Below are 15,918 nucleotides of genomic sequence, written 5' to 3' on the forward strand. Positions count from 1 at the left end.
AGTAACTAGCCCAAAGGCCACATTAAACTTGCCGGCTGCCTTGTTAATATGCCCAGAAGGTATTGCAGATCTCAACTACATCTTTAATTGTAGTTTATTTGCATTTAAACCTTAATGGAGCAGGGGAGGTCATGACTGCCGCTTGTGCTCCTGGCACGACGGAGTTGGACTCGAGCGGCAGGGGTTGGCCATCGATGGATCATGTCCTTGTTACTGCAGCAGTGAGTCATCGCTGGTGGGTTCACCCGCTTAGCGAGGGGTCGACTTGTAGGAGGACAACCAGTGTTCTCCTGGTCCCCGCCAAACAGGGGACAACTCCGTGTGCGTGTTAACGTGGAAGTGAAAGGTGACAAAATACATCAATGCATCATCTCAACCCAATTGAGATGAAAACAGGTACAGAAAAAAAAACCTGATGAATAAGTGAAAGGAGAAAGCCAAGACAAGAGGAAAGGAACAGAGAAGACATCACTTAGAGAGGACTATGAAAGAGGAGATCCTGTTTAGTGCGGTTATGCGTCCAGAAAGGATAACGTGTGTGTTTAGTCTTGAAAAAAACTAGCTGGACTATGGAAGTAAATCTGTGCCATCGGGGGTTGAAATAAAAAGTTGATTGAATTTCTAGCACTGAATATTTATGCATTGAAATTATGTACCTGAATGTTTTTCAACATTAAAACACCGCAAAAAAATTCAACCTAAAAAAAAAAAATGTTGAAATATTCGAAATGGAGGCTACAATATTCAACCGCAAAAAATTCAACCTTGGCACACCAATATGCGGAGGCTACAATATTCAACCCAAATAAATTCAACCTTGGCACACCAACATCCGGGACACTAAGGTAGAGCAATCGATTCTAGATTCAAGATCAGTAGCGTGCGTCAAGCTGAAGGAGCGAGCACCCAAAACACCTTCGGCTTCGGATTGTATCCATGTCCAATAATAACGGGACTTTAACTCTTCTTCATGCCATCAGTGTGGCAACGTATGAAGAAATACATAAAAGAACATATACACTCACCGGCCACTTTATTAGGTACACCTGTCCAACTGCTCGTTAACACTTAATTTCTAAGCAGCCAATCACATGGCGGCAACTCAGTGCATCTAGGCATGTAGACATTGTCAAGACAATCTCCTGCAGTTCAAACCAAGCATCAGTATGGGGAAGAAAGGTGATTTGAGTGACTTTGAACGTGGCATGATTGTTGGTGCCAGAAGGGCTGGTCTGAGTATTTCAGAAACTGCTAATCTACTGGGATTTTCACGCACAACCATCTCTAGGGTTTACAGAGAATGGTCCGAAAAAGAAAAAACATCCAGTGAGCGGCAGTTCTGTGGGCGGAAATGCCTTGTTGATGCCAGAGGTCAGAGGAGAATGGCCAGACTGGTTCAAGCTGATAGAAGGGCAACAGTGACTCAAATAACCACCCGTTACAACCAAGGTGGGCATAAGAGCATCTCTGAACGCACAGTACGTCGAACTTTGAGGCAGATGGGCTACAGCAGCAGAAGACCACACCGGGTGCCACTCCTTTCAGCTAAGAACAGGAAACTGAGGCTACAATTTGCACAAGCTCATCGAAATTGGACAATAGAAGATTGGAAAAACGTTGCCTGGTCTGATGAGTCTCGATTTCTGCTGCGACATTCGGATGGTAGGGTCAGAATTTGGCGTCTACAACATGAAAGCATGGATCCATCCTGCCTTGTATCAACGGTTCAGGCTGGTGGTGGTGGTGTCATGGTGTGGGGAATATTTTCTTGGCACTCTTTGGGCCCCTTGGTACCAATTGAGCATCGTTGCAACGCCACAGCCTACCTGAGTATTGTTGCTGACCATGTCCATCCCTTTATGACCACAATGTACCCAACTTCTGATGGCTACTTTCAGCAGGATAATGCGCCATGTCATAAAGCTGGAATCATCTCAGACTGGTTTCTTGAACATGACAATGAGTTCGCTGTACTCAAATGGCCTCCACAGTCACCAGATCTCAATCCAATAGAGCATCTTTGGGATGTGGTGGAACGGGAGATTCGCATCATGGATGTGCAGCCGACAAATCTGCGGCAACTGTGTGATGCCATCATGTCAATATGGACCAAACTCCCTGAGGAATGCTTCCAGCACCTTGTTGAATCTATGCCACGAAGAATTGAGGCAGTTCTGAAGGCAAAAGGGGGTCCAACCCGTTACTTGCATGGGGTACCTAATAAAGTGGCCGGTGAGTGTAATGTTCACCCTAAACCAAAACGTTTGCTTGCCACTGACGATATACAACTCTATTAAATTATACAAATCAACTGAAATCAATTAAGCTCGGTTGGCCGAGTGGGTAGCACAGCCGCTCTGTGGCACTACGTTATTTTGCGCGACACGGTTCGAATCCCGGTTGTGGCGGACTTTTAATAAATGTTCTTTTATGTATTTCTTCATACGTGGCAGTGACGTAGTGCTCACTTATACAATCGTAATCGCTGCAATGGATATGGGATGCATTTTTGAACATTTTCAGAACAATATGTTTGCAAATGTGTGACGACTCAAGTGACGGAGGCAGACAACACCTGCCTGCCGGGGCAAAACAAACACGCACCCGTAGCCAAACCAGTAGGTTCAAAAACCAGTAGGCACGTAACACCGGGGGAAAACAAACACGCACCCGTAGCCAAACCAGTAGTTCAAAAACCAGTAGGCACGTAACACCGTCACTGAAAAATGGGTTCTCGTTTCAGACTTTACGAGCAAATACAGGATCCCTTTGAGATAAATTCTAAAGCCTCGCATTAAGACGTACATCCCTTTATGTAAGACTCTGCGCTACTTGCAGGTCGCTGTGTTGTGCCAGATCCTCAATAAAGTTTACCCATGGTCATGAAGACTCATTTAACGTTACGTGGACTTTGAATGTCGCTTAATACCCAACTGAGATCGGCTTGTGCCGCTGTGAAAAAGGATCCTTCTACCGACGCTACTGCGGTTATTCCTGCATGTCCTGTCGGGTTTATGCGTCTGCGCGCTCCGTTAAAGCCGCTGCCGCTGCCCCCCCCCCCCACTACGATACAGCGGCTCATCTGCCTCTTCAAGCGCGTTCCTGGTTTTCAAAACTCCGCCAATCACTCCTAACAGCTTGTCGAAGGATCTCAGCATCATTAAATGAATTCAAAACTAGAAGAAGAGGCGTATTGTGAGCGGCTGTACGCTCTCGTTTAACTTCCGCTTAGTTCATGTCCAACACAGTCTGTTAATGTACAAATGTCAGCTGTCTATTACGGAATCTTACAGACACAAACCACACTGATGACACGAAGAAGAGTTAAAGTCCCGTTATTATTGGACATGGATACAATCCGAAGCCGAAGGTGTTTTGGGTGCTCGCTCCTTTAGCTTGACGCACGCTACTGATCTTGAATCTAGAATCGATTGCTCCTCCTTAGTGTCCCGGATGTTGATGTGCCAAGGTTGAATTTATTTGGGTTGAATATTGTAGCCTCCGCATATTGGTGTGCCAAGGTTGAATTTTTTGCGGTTGAATATTGTAGCCTCCATTTCGAATATTTCAACATTTTTTTTTTTTAGGTTGAATTTTTTTGCGGTGTTTTAATGTTGAAAAACATTCAGGTACATAATTTCAATGCATAAATATTCAGTGCTAGAAATTCAATCAACTTTTTATTTCAACCCCCGATGGCACAGATTTACTTCCATACTGGACTCCCAGCTCCAAAGACCGTCATGTAGCCGAGATGAAGACTGCACACAACCTAAGGCTGCTTGAGTAGCACGAAGCTTACTCTCAAGCTCCATTATTTTTATTAAGATCACCGATCACGCCATTTGACATTTCAATAGGCCTGGGGGGGGGGGGGACTAAATCCCTCTACATGCGTGTCATTCTATGGAGCAGAACTATACTTGGTTCCCAGATAGCCTTGAAGCAGCCTCAGCTCTGTCTCTGTCGGCCCTGCAGTCCCAGCTGCTAATACAACCAGCAAAATGGCAGCAGATTAAGGCGGATTATCGCTGGCGAAGAAAACCATCTGAATGCTTTCACTTCACTGTGGAGATGAAGGAGTATGATGGGATGCACACTATGCTGAGCGTGTACAGACAGATGAGCATTTTTCCTTGATACCACGTATTGTGAGGGAATACATACGTGTCATCATACATATGTAATCTAAAAGACGGACAATTGCAACGCATTTCATCTAAAAATGTATTTTAATTTAGATGTTTGCATGCAGGGTTCTCACCATAAACAATTGTAGTTTCTTGCTGTGTTTCGGTAATGGAGCTATGATTCCCACAGCCGTGGTGGTCTATTACTGTACATCATCTTGCCGCCCTATTGTCATCATGCATCTTGAAATCTCTGTCTTTCCCCTCTCTGTACTTCTTGTTTCTCATGTTCTCTGCATCTCATGCCTCAGCTCCTCATTCATCATGTTCCATAGGTGCCAACGGTCCTATAGAAAGCTACTGGAACAAATGGCCCCCTGCACGGTTATCGACAGCTACTCAACTGAATTTAATGCTTGGCTGCGCTCGTGTTTTCTGTCTCAGTCTTGCAAACACACTCATTTATTTTAATTTTCTGACGTCTCCATTTGCATCTGCAAGCTCCAACATCGACTCCACCCTCTTGTCGGGCTCCGCTTGACTAAGGTGGCATTTATTAATTAACCACCTAATCAGACCCAATTAATGTAATAATGCATGGCTTGATTAACAAAATTGCTATGGGCATTTCAAGACAAGGTATCCAATATTTAACACAAATAGGGTGGGATACAGCGGGTAATTATGCCCCGGCATGTTGAGCGAATATCGATGGATAATGGGCCAATGGAGCCTAATAGAGCTCGAGGAGAACCAAGACCATTATTTTGTGTGTGCAAACAAAAAGGAGACGAGAAGTCCTGTCTGTATCGGGGGGGGGGGGGGGGGGGGGTGGAGTTGACAGTGAGACAAGGCAAAGATAACCAGCTGACCACCCGAACAGACTCACATCAAAGCCGGGGAGAGAATAAGAGCCGACAACAGCTCTGAGCATAGAACATATCGGTCTGATCCAAAACAAAAAGAAAAGCAAACTCTCCCCTCCCAACATTATATATTTTGCAATTTGTGCTCTACATATGAGAATCAGAATTGGCTTTATTGGCCACTATGGTTACGCGTTGGTTCTTCGTATACATGCTCAGGTTATACAATTAAACAGGAGAAATTAAAAAAATCAAGACAACATAAGAAAAAGTAGAACAGATGTGGTATTAACATGTGTCGTCTAAACCACACGCACAACAATCTATTTCCTTTCCTCCCGCCTTAGTTGAGAATTCATCATTTCAGTCTGAGTCTACCTGTGGGAGACAACTCTACCCGTCTGCTCCTTTCCCCCAGAGGCTTCCTTTGAGGAAGCGGGCCGAAGATCTACCAAAGATCAATTCTTGTCATCGCCCGTCACGCCGCGAATGGCTAGCTGGTCCGTACAAATAGAGAAACCCACAGAGGCCGCACTTCAACCCTCTAGAGTGGAACTCAAGACTTTCGATCCCGCCCCCCCCCCCCCCCCCCCCCCCCCTACGAAACGCCGCACTCAATATCGGCAAAACCAAAGCTGCAGAACAGAGTACAAACAGGCAAAAGAAAATCTCAGAGTCGGAGCGCTCAGTGTGCCGTTGCAAATTTTCTGCCTTCCTGGGTCCCCACGTCAGAGCGGTGAGCCGAGCTGCCACAGACACGGGGCAGCTAGCTGTCAGTCACCCCGCTAAGCTCATGAGCGGCGGCTCAGTCAAACTTGAAGAAGCCGTTAGTGTCGCCTCCACTGTAAGAGTTTAAGACCACCTCTGAACCCGTGAGCTGTTGATCAGATCAATCAAAGCCCCTGCGGTTTGAGATGTGATGCCGTCATTTGCATTTGTCTCCGCGACAGTGGACCAAAACGAAGATGGGGAAACCATCAAATTCAAAAATTCCACAAAGGGAAACCATCAAATTCAAAAATTCCACAAATTCCACAAAATTCCACAAATCTGCCGGTGGTGTTTTTAAACTGGACATACTTTGCTAGAGTGGAAGAACGCGTTGCTACTAATGTCAATTTTGGGGGTGGGGGGGGGAGGGGGGAAAATCTGTATTAAAGATTCATTCAAAACACATGAAATTACGTTTGGTGAATTACAATTACCAGCAGCAAGAAATCCTGATGGAAAAAAATCTATTTTTTAGGATAGAAATGTGTTATAAAAAGATAAAAGATTATGAATATTAGACGGGTATTGCAGGATGAGTTTGATGTGTATGATATACGATATAGCAGAATTTAGGGGGGGGGGGGGGGTGGCGGCCTGCATGTGGCAGCTCAAAAATAGACTCGTAGAAGTTCAGACATTAACTCACCTTGACAAGTTCTGATCTTCAAAAATCATAATCTGTTTTTTTGACCTCTGCTTATCATGTAGTTTTATTTTACTAATTCAAAACTATTCTACTGTGAAAGTGTGTAATCTGGTAGACTTGCTAATGTAATCACAAAGAAGCTTTTGATTGGCTCACAAAACACAGCGCAGGAACAAGCAAATGGAAATGAAATGTCCCTCCCCGTATGGCTCTGGTGGGAAGTGGATGACAACAGTCAAAGTCCTCTTCCATTTTTACAACCCTGAATGAGCCTTTTTGAACAGTTTTCTCTTCTCCGATTTAAAGGACATATTCAGGGTTTTCCATTCAACTACCATCTGGTTCAGTATTCATAAATAGTCCAAATATCCTCCCTAGAGGAGGAAAATGCAGACCCGCGCTGACTAATAGGTGCCCGTCATCTCAAAACAAAACCAAGCGAGAATACTATAATAATTATAAAGAAAAACTGTCAGAATTATTGTGTACCTCAAATAACCTAAACAGCTCAACAGTGATTGTCAACGCGAGTGCTACAAACCCTTTGACCGAACACCAACCTGAACCACATCCATCACATCTAAAACGTGACACCGGACGAGGGAACGACGTCTGTAGCAGCTGCATGCGCAGTAGATGGTCAGTTTAGTCATGCTCGGCTGCAGAATGGGAGCTTTATGCAAAGGCTCATCAATAAATCATAGAGCAGCTCATTTCACCGAGCAACCTCCATGCCTTGCAGGCACTTCCTGCTAAGCGCGGAACAATGCTGCGCTGGGGAGGACTTGTTAAAATATATAACATCTCCAGAGAGAGAGAGAGGGGGGGGGGGGGGGGGGGGGGGGAAGACGGGGCCCTCGCTTGTGAATACATAAGCAGGTGTGTTTGTCAGTGGCGCCCGTGTTCATGAATGAATGCATGCATGTTCACGGATGTAGGTGTGCATTTGTAAATGTGCGTACGTGTATATGGTGAGTTTTGGAGGCAGCGGCGCTCCCGCTTCACTACCCTGGAGGTTCTAGCCCCCCCACACACACACACACACACACACGCACACACACGCACACGGAGTGCATCACAACAGCGAAGGGGCCAGATTACGAAGCAGGTCCCGTCAAGTTTTTAGTGCATTGTGATAAGGCAGAACAAGGTGAGTGGCCTGCAGGACGCCAGCATGCAGCTGAGAGTGAACCTCTCAACGCGTTCACTGTACCACAGAGCACCTCACAGCTTATTATGTGGCTATGAAGATAAGAAAAGGGGACCTTTTTGAGTGTGGACGGCACATTCCATGCTCCTGCTGCTGCGATTACATGCTCTTTTTTTTTTTTGCACGGTGGTCCTTCCAACCAATTTATTTGAGTGGGCTGCCACTGGCTGCAGTGTGTGTCATAGCTGAATAAAATGCCCCACTAATTCCACTTTATTAGCCTCAATCTTAAGGATAAATATAGGTTTAGCGAGAAAGCACTACAAAAAAACCCAAGGCGTGTGAATTATGGGTGAATGCCTCTGTTCTGACAGATAGCATTACTCAGTGATGCACACCACTGAACCATCAATTTGTCCATCTGCTTCTTGCACGGTGCTCCGCCTTCCACACCTCTACGCGCTCTCTTTCGGCTAATCAGCCCCGTCTCGATCAACTTTCTCATTTCTCTTTTGATTTGGCGCTCGTCTCTACCAATCACCTCGTCTCTCAGATTCTATACATCTATATATCTATATCTCAAATCCTGGGGGCCAAAGTGGGGAATCCTATGTAATATCACACTGCAGTGCACTTCATTAATGACAAGGGGGACTTGTGTTGGAGCGCTGGGATGGGCATCTTTTTGTGTGTGTGTGTGTTCCACCATCATTCCACAGCTTCAATATTTTCTCGCTCCCTGCCGCCGCCGCTGCTAGTCATCGGTACGACACGGTTATCGCTCACCAAGTACAGCCGAGTGTTTGTGCATCAGTGACATGTACGCATGTCGTGTTTGCGCGCAGCTCAAGTCGTTTCTTTTTCCTTTTGCCTGATGAGCGCGAGGCTTCAAGTATGCAACGCCGTCTCCAGAATTTGCTGCACACCCGCCCTGCCTGACCCCATTGTGTCTGCCTTCAATTTTTCATTCGCAATCGAAGCGAGACAAAAGTTGATTGCAGCAAAATACATCACTTTCCACTCGGAGGGAAACCTTGTTGAAAACGAAAAGTCCCCAGGCTTGAGGTGCAGGTTCAGCTTACAGTCAACAGGGTACAGCACTGTGAAAACAAGCTGAAACCTGAGTAATTAATGCTCACTTTATTCCTCCTTTATGTCTGTTAAACCATGAATTATGAAACAATCTGGAACTATAGCAATCAATAATTGCATTCTTTTATTATTTCATTTTGTAGCACTGTGATATACAATTTAAAATGCGACGCCGTGTTTATGAATGGCTTTGTGAGTGTGAGGATCGATGTCTTTGAAATTAGTCCCGTCTGTGCCTAATACAGTACTGTGCTCCCCTTTCATCTCCTTACCCCCTGCCTCTAAGCCCCGCAGCGACCCAGCTTGGCGGCGCCGGCGCTGTCGTTAATCACACAGTGTCGGGCCTTTAATAAGTCCTTGACGGGGGCTTCGCCATGAACGACACTCTTCATCAAAGGTTTACACTGCTAGTGTGTCCTGGAGAATGATTGATCCCGCTAGGCTCAGGTCTGCCCTTCGTGCCGGCTGACGGAGCAGCGCTCACACCGCCCTCGGTGGACGGCGGCGGCAAAGGCAGAGGCGCGCGGCCTCCGAATGCGCGTGTCTGGCTGCCCGGCCTGGGTGATGGATACTTCGGACCGTTCCATTTCTCTCCCTTCCAACCCCAAGTGAACCTGCATCCGCCAAAGTAAAAGACTGCCATTATGGATGCTGTGATAGAAGGATGGTTTAACCTTGCCTGACTGTGGCTGGAAAGGAAGCGGCCAATGCACTTAACAAATGAAGTAATATCGGCCGCAATCGGTTGGCCTTTACTTTTTAGTTGTGGACATTACACTGCAGCCCATGTGAAGTATTAGCAGAGCTCAGCTGGCCTTGTCATAAGGGGAACTGGGAATGTGAATGAAATCGATGACTCTAAGATCCATCACATCCAAACAGTCGGTTTGCATGGCTGTTTCATGGGAAGTATGTGACCCACACTACACTACGTAGTTAAACTCAATACAATCAAAATGGCCCTCTTTTACATGTGACGGAAAATGCACATACGAGTCCATACGAGAGAGATCCTGAGTTAATGCAAATACCCAAACTTTGTTAGGCATCAGTGTATTTTGTACCCTAATGCACAGAAAAGCCACAAATAAGGTATGAAATGTGAACAAAAAAACACAGTAGGTGTTAATATTCTAGATTGACAAAATGTTTTTTTGTTGTGAATATAAAAAAATAATGTGATTAATTAGTTAATCGGGCATTTAGATTGAGAGGATGACCCAAATAAGGAAGCAAAAGTAAAGAAAGAGACTGTTTCACTGCGTCCTTCCATATTGGATTCATAATCAGAGATTCCACTGTTGTGTCCAATAAAAAGAAACTGGTTACACTGGAATGTCTCAAATCATTGGCACAAACAGACATAGAGTCCTAATTAATTAGATTTGCTTTCTTGAAAAACATTGTGCATTCCTTTGAAATGTCGAGTGTCTTTAGGATTTGGTAAAAACAAAGCCAAACCAAAACTCAAAAGTAGATTCAAGACTGATGTCATACATTACATTTGGTCAAAACAATATTGAAACTACTTTGCTACAGAAAAACAATCAGCCCAAGGGAATAAAAAGTCATGCCTCCTCTTGCATTATTCAATGGAAAAGAAAAATCACACAATGGTTGATGATCAGTGCCAATTGTACTGTAAGGTCCTACAATCAAACTTCTCTCAGCGTCTCTCTCTTTCCTACGCATTAAACCACACAAAGCCTCTGCCACGAAGTTTGAATGGGCAGGGAGACAAACGGAGTGATTGAGGGGGAGGGACATTAAACGCATGTGTAATGGTACAATATTTAAATGCTGCGAAGCAGGGTTTCCTCCCTCGGCAATGCAGGTCGCTGCGTGAAAACACTCATGGAAACAAAAAAACAGCCCCTGTTCACAGAGGCCATGCAAAGTGTTCCTCCACACCTTTTAACCTCTAACAATAGAGACCCATGGCACTTTTGCTGTCCAATGCGGGAAGCAAACACGCTAAATCTACCGAGACCAAGGCCCCACTGCTGAACACCGCTGAACTCGGCTAAGGACAAATGATTCAAAGTGTTGTGATGAGGACAGTGGAAGAGGAGGGAAAATGTTGAGGAGGGAATATTTACAGTGGCAAATGTCAGTAATACGTTCATGTAGGTTTTTACGGGTACGTCGCACAGCTTTATTTGGTTTTCTTAAGCTTTGGTGTCCGAGATTCACACCGCAACACGGCACAGTCCCCTTTTTACGCAGGTTGAGGCAACACCAACAAAACTTTCTTTGAGAAATTCCGCCTTGAGGGACGGAAGCACAAGGACATGAATTCATGTCTGAAGCTACGCATATGCAGCCACTGAAGGCGCTTTGATTTCCTGTGTCCAACAGTTCAAAATAAGTGCGCTAAAAATGTCTGCCAGACGCCGGTGTTTGGGAGACACAATCCTGCGTTTGTGCATGTAGGTCAATTTGAAATGATATATAACAAATTAAAGATTGTGTAAGCTGGAAACGGCACTTCAACAGAAAGAAATAATCTTAAAAACTCTTTATTAATTGATTAGAAAATTGCAACCTGGGCGTCTCCATTGATTGTGTTTCACATGTACGGGCTTGCTACAATACAATATTCTGTATGCACTTCACCTTTCTCATTTGGCTCTTGCAGACTGGCATTTGTGCTGGTGTCTACTGATCATTTGCTTCATAACTAAAACAGGTGTTCTGGAAATTCACCAATGAAAAACGTTTTATCAAGTTAGGGGCTGGATTTTTAAAGATGAGAAATCTAGTGCACTTTCCACTAAAGGCAATAAAATGTACAAAAAGGCACAGTTTTTGGGAAAACGCCCAGAAGCGTGAACTACCTTTTGGGTTTACTTGGATTCGTAAAAAACAAATGCAAACTTTCAGAAAAATACGCAGTTTTTGACCATTTTCAGGCATGGGAATCCAGCAGTCTAATTAAAGACCAAACCTCCGCTGCACAAAAATACCGTACCGAATTACACAGCCAGACGACACCAATCATCCTGTCCCCCCCCCGTCTCCCTTTTGCTGAGCGCTTTACACATACTATGTTTATGGTAATAAGTAGCCAGAAACAGATGTTTAAATGTTTTTTTACCCACCACCATTAACGCTAGAACTTGTCAACCCCGACAGCCCCATCACCTAAGAGCCCTGTTTTTGACAGCACCCATGGCAGCAGATAGCAACAGCTAATTCAAGGCCTTGGGCACTATCGATCGAGATCAATACCCACCTGTCCCACTTTTTCAGTAAAATAATGAATGAGAATGGCGGTTGCTCATTAACAATCAAACAGGTTGTTCCCTTTTCACACTGTTAATCTAAGGCCTGACCCAGTCACCAGTTAGCCCGGGAATGTGCCTGGTAATAGATGTTCCTGAGATCCAAGCGTGTCAAACGCCAATCGCCCCAATCGTGCCGGGGGGGCAGTCACACAGCCACGTGTCAAAACCCTTGATGTACGAGCCACTTTCCCTCTGCTTTAATGCATTTAAATGGAGCCGTGAGTCCGGCTGGACCGGCCCAATTTCAAAACCAGCAGTAACGGCTCAATCTCATCTACTGCCCTGGTGGACGGAGCGTGTACATAGGAAATGAAATTGAAAATCCATCAGGCGCACCCACAAGTTAACACACAGTCGCATGGACACTCACATGCAAGGCTTTTCAAACTCTCTCTGGTGCACACACACACACACACACAATCATCTCATGTTTCAAAGCGCTATAATAACTGATGTGTGATGAGCTGCTGCATGATGTAGAAAGCTAATCCAAGCAAATAAAAAATAGAGTAAAGAGTAATTACTTGAGTAATTGAACAACAGTCAAAGAATCGCATTCAGAAAGAGCTCCAGAAAGCACTCAGCATAAAGGTATTCGAAACCTTGACTATAATTAAAATCGGCCTTTTTCTTCCTGTAGACTCGTAGCAGTAGCACTTGAAATCAAAAAGCCAGCCTTACTCACTTAACTTGCAAATAATTCTCACAATACCAGCTGTAATGAAAACACATTTTTTTATGTAAAATGACCACTGAGCATACGGATATTCATTGAAATCTAAAATAAAGTGTATACATTCATGTTCAAAGACATTGTGAATCGAAGGCAATGACGTGTCATAGCCTATTGATTTACACATATATATAGGGTTGTGCTTCTTAAAGATATTCATAATATTTTACAAAAACCAATAGACAGGTCCAACAATACAAACAGAAACAATTACAAACGCCTGCTTTGCAATTCACAGAATCCCTGTGCCCAAGCAGTAAAAACTCCACTACAGCCTGGCCTGAAGCATATCCAACACCAAACATCAACGTCTGCCAACGTTGAAACATCAGCAACAATAGAGACTCCAACCTGAATATAATTTTTATTAAAACTTTTTTGGCTGATAACAAACGACGGACAACAGAGCTGTGAACATACTTCCCAGATATGGATCTGCAATAGTGCACGTATGTGTGTATGTATGTATCAGATGTCGACTTTCATTAAAAGAACATTTTGGAACCGTTCCCCAGTAGCACCTCCGCGCTACATTTGAAGGAGGAGACCAGCGACACGTTGGTTTGGCTCACTGTCACCGATGAAACGTCAGCAGAGGACACCACCACATCACAACCAGCAAGACACGCGTCTCTCTGCCAGGGAGATGCTGTGAATGTTTCTGGGATACACAATCTCCCAGGACCTGAAGTCGACTCCATACAGCAAAAGACCCAGCAGAGGTTGTACTTCCTGCGCCAGCTCAGAAACTACAACCTGCCTCGGGGTGCGGCTGATGCTGGTCTACTCCCCCATCATCACTGTGTGGTTTGGATGGGCCACCAAACAGGACAGAGCCAGACTACAACGGATTGTCAGGTCTGCAGAGAGAACTATTGGTTGCAGCCTGCTCTCCATCCTGGACTTGTACCCCTCCAGAGTCAGGAAACTGGCAAGATCACTGCAGAGCCTTCACACCCTGGACACAAGCTGTTCCAACTCCTCCCCTCTGGTGGGCGCTAGTGAGCACTGTACGCCAAAACCACCAGACACAGGGACAGCTTCTTCCCACAGGCCGATTAACCAGACACCTCCACTACATATTATATTGGTCTACTACCACCTTCATATTTATAATGTCCATTGTGTTCTATTTTGTTTGTTTATTTTGTCTTTTTTCATTTTTTTTTTATATTTCTGTAGCAACGTGTAACCGGAGACAAATTCCACGTATGTGGAAACATCCATGGCCAATAAAGCCGATTCTGAACAAGCATATGCGATGAAACTCAATTCCTTCAACAATTCCCAAAATCTTTAAATTATCAACATGCAATGGACAATTTATTCACATATGGATCATTTCTAGGGTAACTGGATTCATGTGGACATTATTCTACCTTTTTAAGCAAGAATTATGGTACCACATATGGTACCATGCTGGGTTTCAATGCAAAATATGGTCCCTGACCTTGATTTTATTACAAGGGAAGTAAAATCCCACCGTAGCCTTAAGAGTCAAGATATATATTAGAGGAAAACACGTGTTACTGAAGGACAAAACCGAACTTAAGGTGGTTATGAATCTGTCTAGTGTCTTCACTGAATGTTTCACAATAGCAACGGGGGTACTCACATTACATTTGTAAGGTCGGCTGAGGATAACACACTTCTTCACAGAAGACATTTTCACACATCGTGGCAGAGGAAGCCGGCATGCAATTAAGAACTTTAACAATGGCTTCTCCCCCCTCTCAGTTTGAGGGGTTGTGGGATTGTGATTGCTGGCAGGGCTTGCTGCGCCCACACCGCCATCATTAATGTTATTACAAACACCTGTGCTCCTCCTGCTGCACCCAGACAAAACAATTGGCAGGACGAAGGCCTATTTAAAGTCTCTCAATTCGAACCACGACAAAGCCATTGTTTATTCATACACCTGTTAAAATTTCACACCATGTTCCATGTACTCACGTTCAACATTCGCCTCGAAAAAAAGATAAAATCAATTGTCTCCGTTCTCATTAACAAAGAGCAGTGTCGGGGACATTTAGCCGGAAACCAGCTATTTTTTCAACAAAAAAACAAAAAAAGACAGTTTGACGTGATAGGAGTTGGAAAAGGTTTAAAAAAATGAGATGGATCATTGTTGAAAGCCATTAAACACCTCTTGTTTAATCTGGCTCGCTCTCACTACTTACTGAGACATTTGAATAGAAGAGAACGCATCCGTTGTTAATTCTATTAGTAACACCTGTGTGGTTCCTACTGCCGTAATGTTAAGACAAAGGGGAGACTAGACAATCCCCTCATAGGCAACGTGTACATTTACATTCACGTGCCGTTTGAAGCGTAATAGTGTTTATTTTTGCCTCACCATCTCCTCACATCACATTGCGCTACACTAAACTGGCTGCTTGCAGTGTAGGGCACCCTTTTGTCATGCTGGGAATTACTTTCTTCTGTGGCTGCAAGCAGAAAACTCCTGGAGCTTGAACTGTCCTTGCTGAACTCAGAAGGGAGTTTTTAGTCACTAGCTTGGCCTTAAGGACATAAACTACCCATAATGCAAACACTGAATGAAAGTAACCGGCTCACTCTGGCTCTACTGTTCCAATGACAAATAATATCATATGAATATATTTATTTTTAATTAATGCAAAATATCTTGAGTCAAGAGATTTGCAAGCCTCAAACAAGGATACGATCCATTTTAAAAGCTTGCAGATAATCAACTTTTTCGGCACATGTGTACTGAAGAGGTTTGGGTTTTCTGATGTGTATATGTATAATTTGTATTATATGTTCTGGCCACTATCATACCAGAAATAAATCAATCTGTCAATTATAAAAATGAAACTAGCAGTAAAAAAGACGAGTGGCAGTAGCAGGACACAGTAGTTGACCACACGCTTCAGAGAGCATTACGTTGTCCCTTATAACATTTAAGAATAAAAGCCCAGTGTCCACAGAAAGATGCTCATGGGTTGTTGTCAATTAAAAAAAAAATGTTAATACATTTTTTGTGAGATGTACAAATATGGACTGGATTTGTTGACATGGGAGCCAAAATAAAAAGAAAGCGGTTCCACCATGCAGGTGTGCTTCTTTCACGGACCATTAGCCTATTGGCTAAATGACTGAAGGTCTTGCCAAGTGACAAACTGATGATTGGTCTGATGGTGGCAGCAGGAGGATTTTGATGTAAACCCTTGTGAGATCAAATCTTGAGGTAGATATGTGCACACGGTTCAAGAATGTCAC

At 44.1% G+C, this 15,918-nt stretch overlaps 1 protein-coding gene across 1 annotated transcript in view; it reads right to left on the reverse strand.

Moving 5' to 3' along the window:
• cdh13 (cadherin 13, H-cadherin (heart)) overlaps positions 1-14,415 on the reverse strand; it is a 230,535-nt gene extending 216,120 nt beyond the window's left edge. The window contains exon 1 of the mRNA XM_062562779.1: positions 14,291-14,415. Coding sequence (XP_062418763.1) covers positions 14,291-14,341 — 51 coding nt within the window. The 5' untranslated portion in view covers positions 14,342-14,415. The remainder of the gene's footprint in view (positions 1-14,290) is intronic.
• Positions 14,416-15,918: the final 1,503 nt, after the last annotated feature.

Source organism: Pungitius pungitius, chromosome 6 (genome assembly GCF_949316345.1).
Source record: "Pungitius pungitius chromosome 6, fPunPun2.1, whole genome shotgun sequence".
Lineage (NCBI taxonomy): Eukaryota > Metazoa > Chordata > Actinopteri > Perciformes > Gasterosteidae > Pungitius > Pungitius pungitius.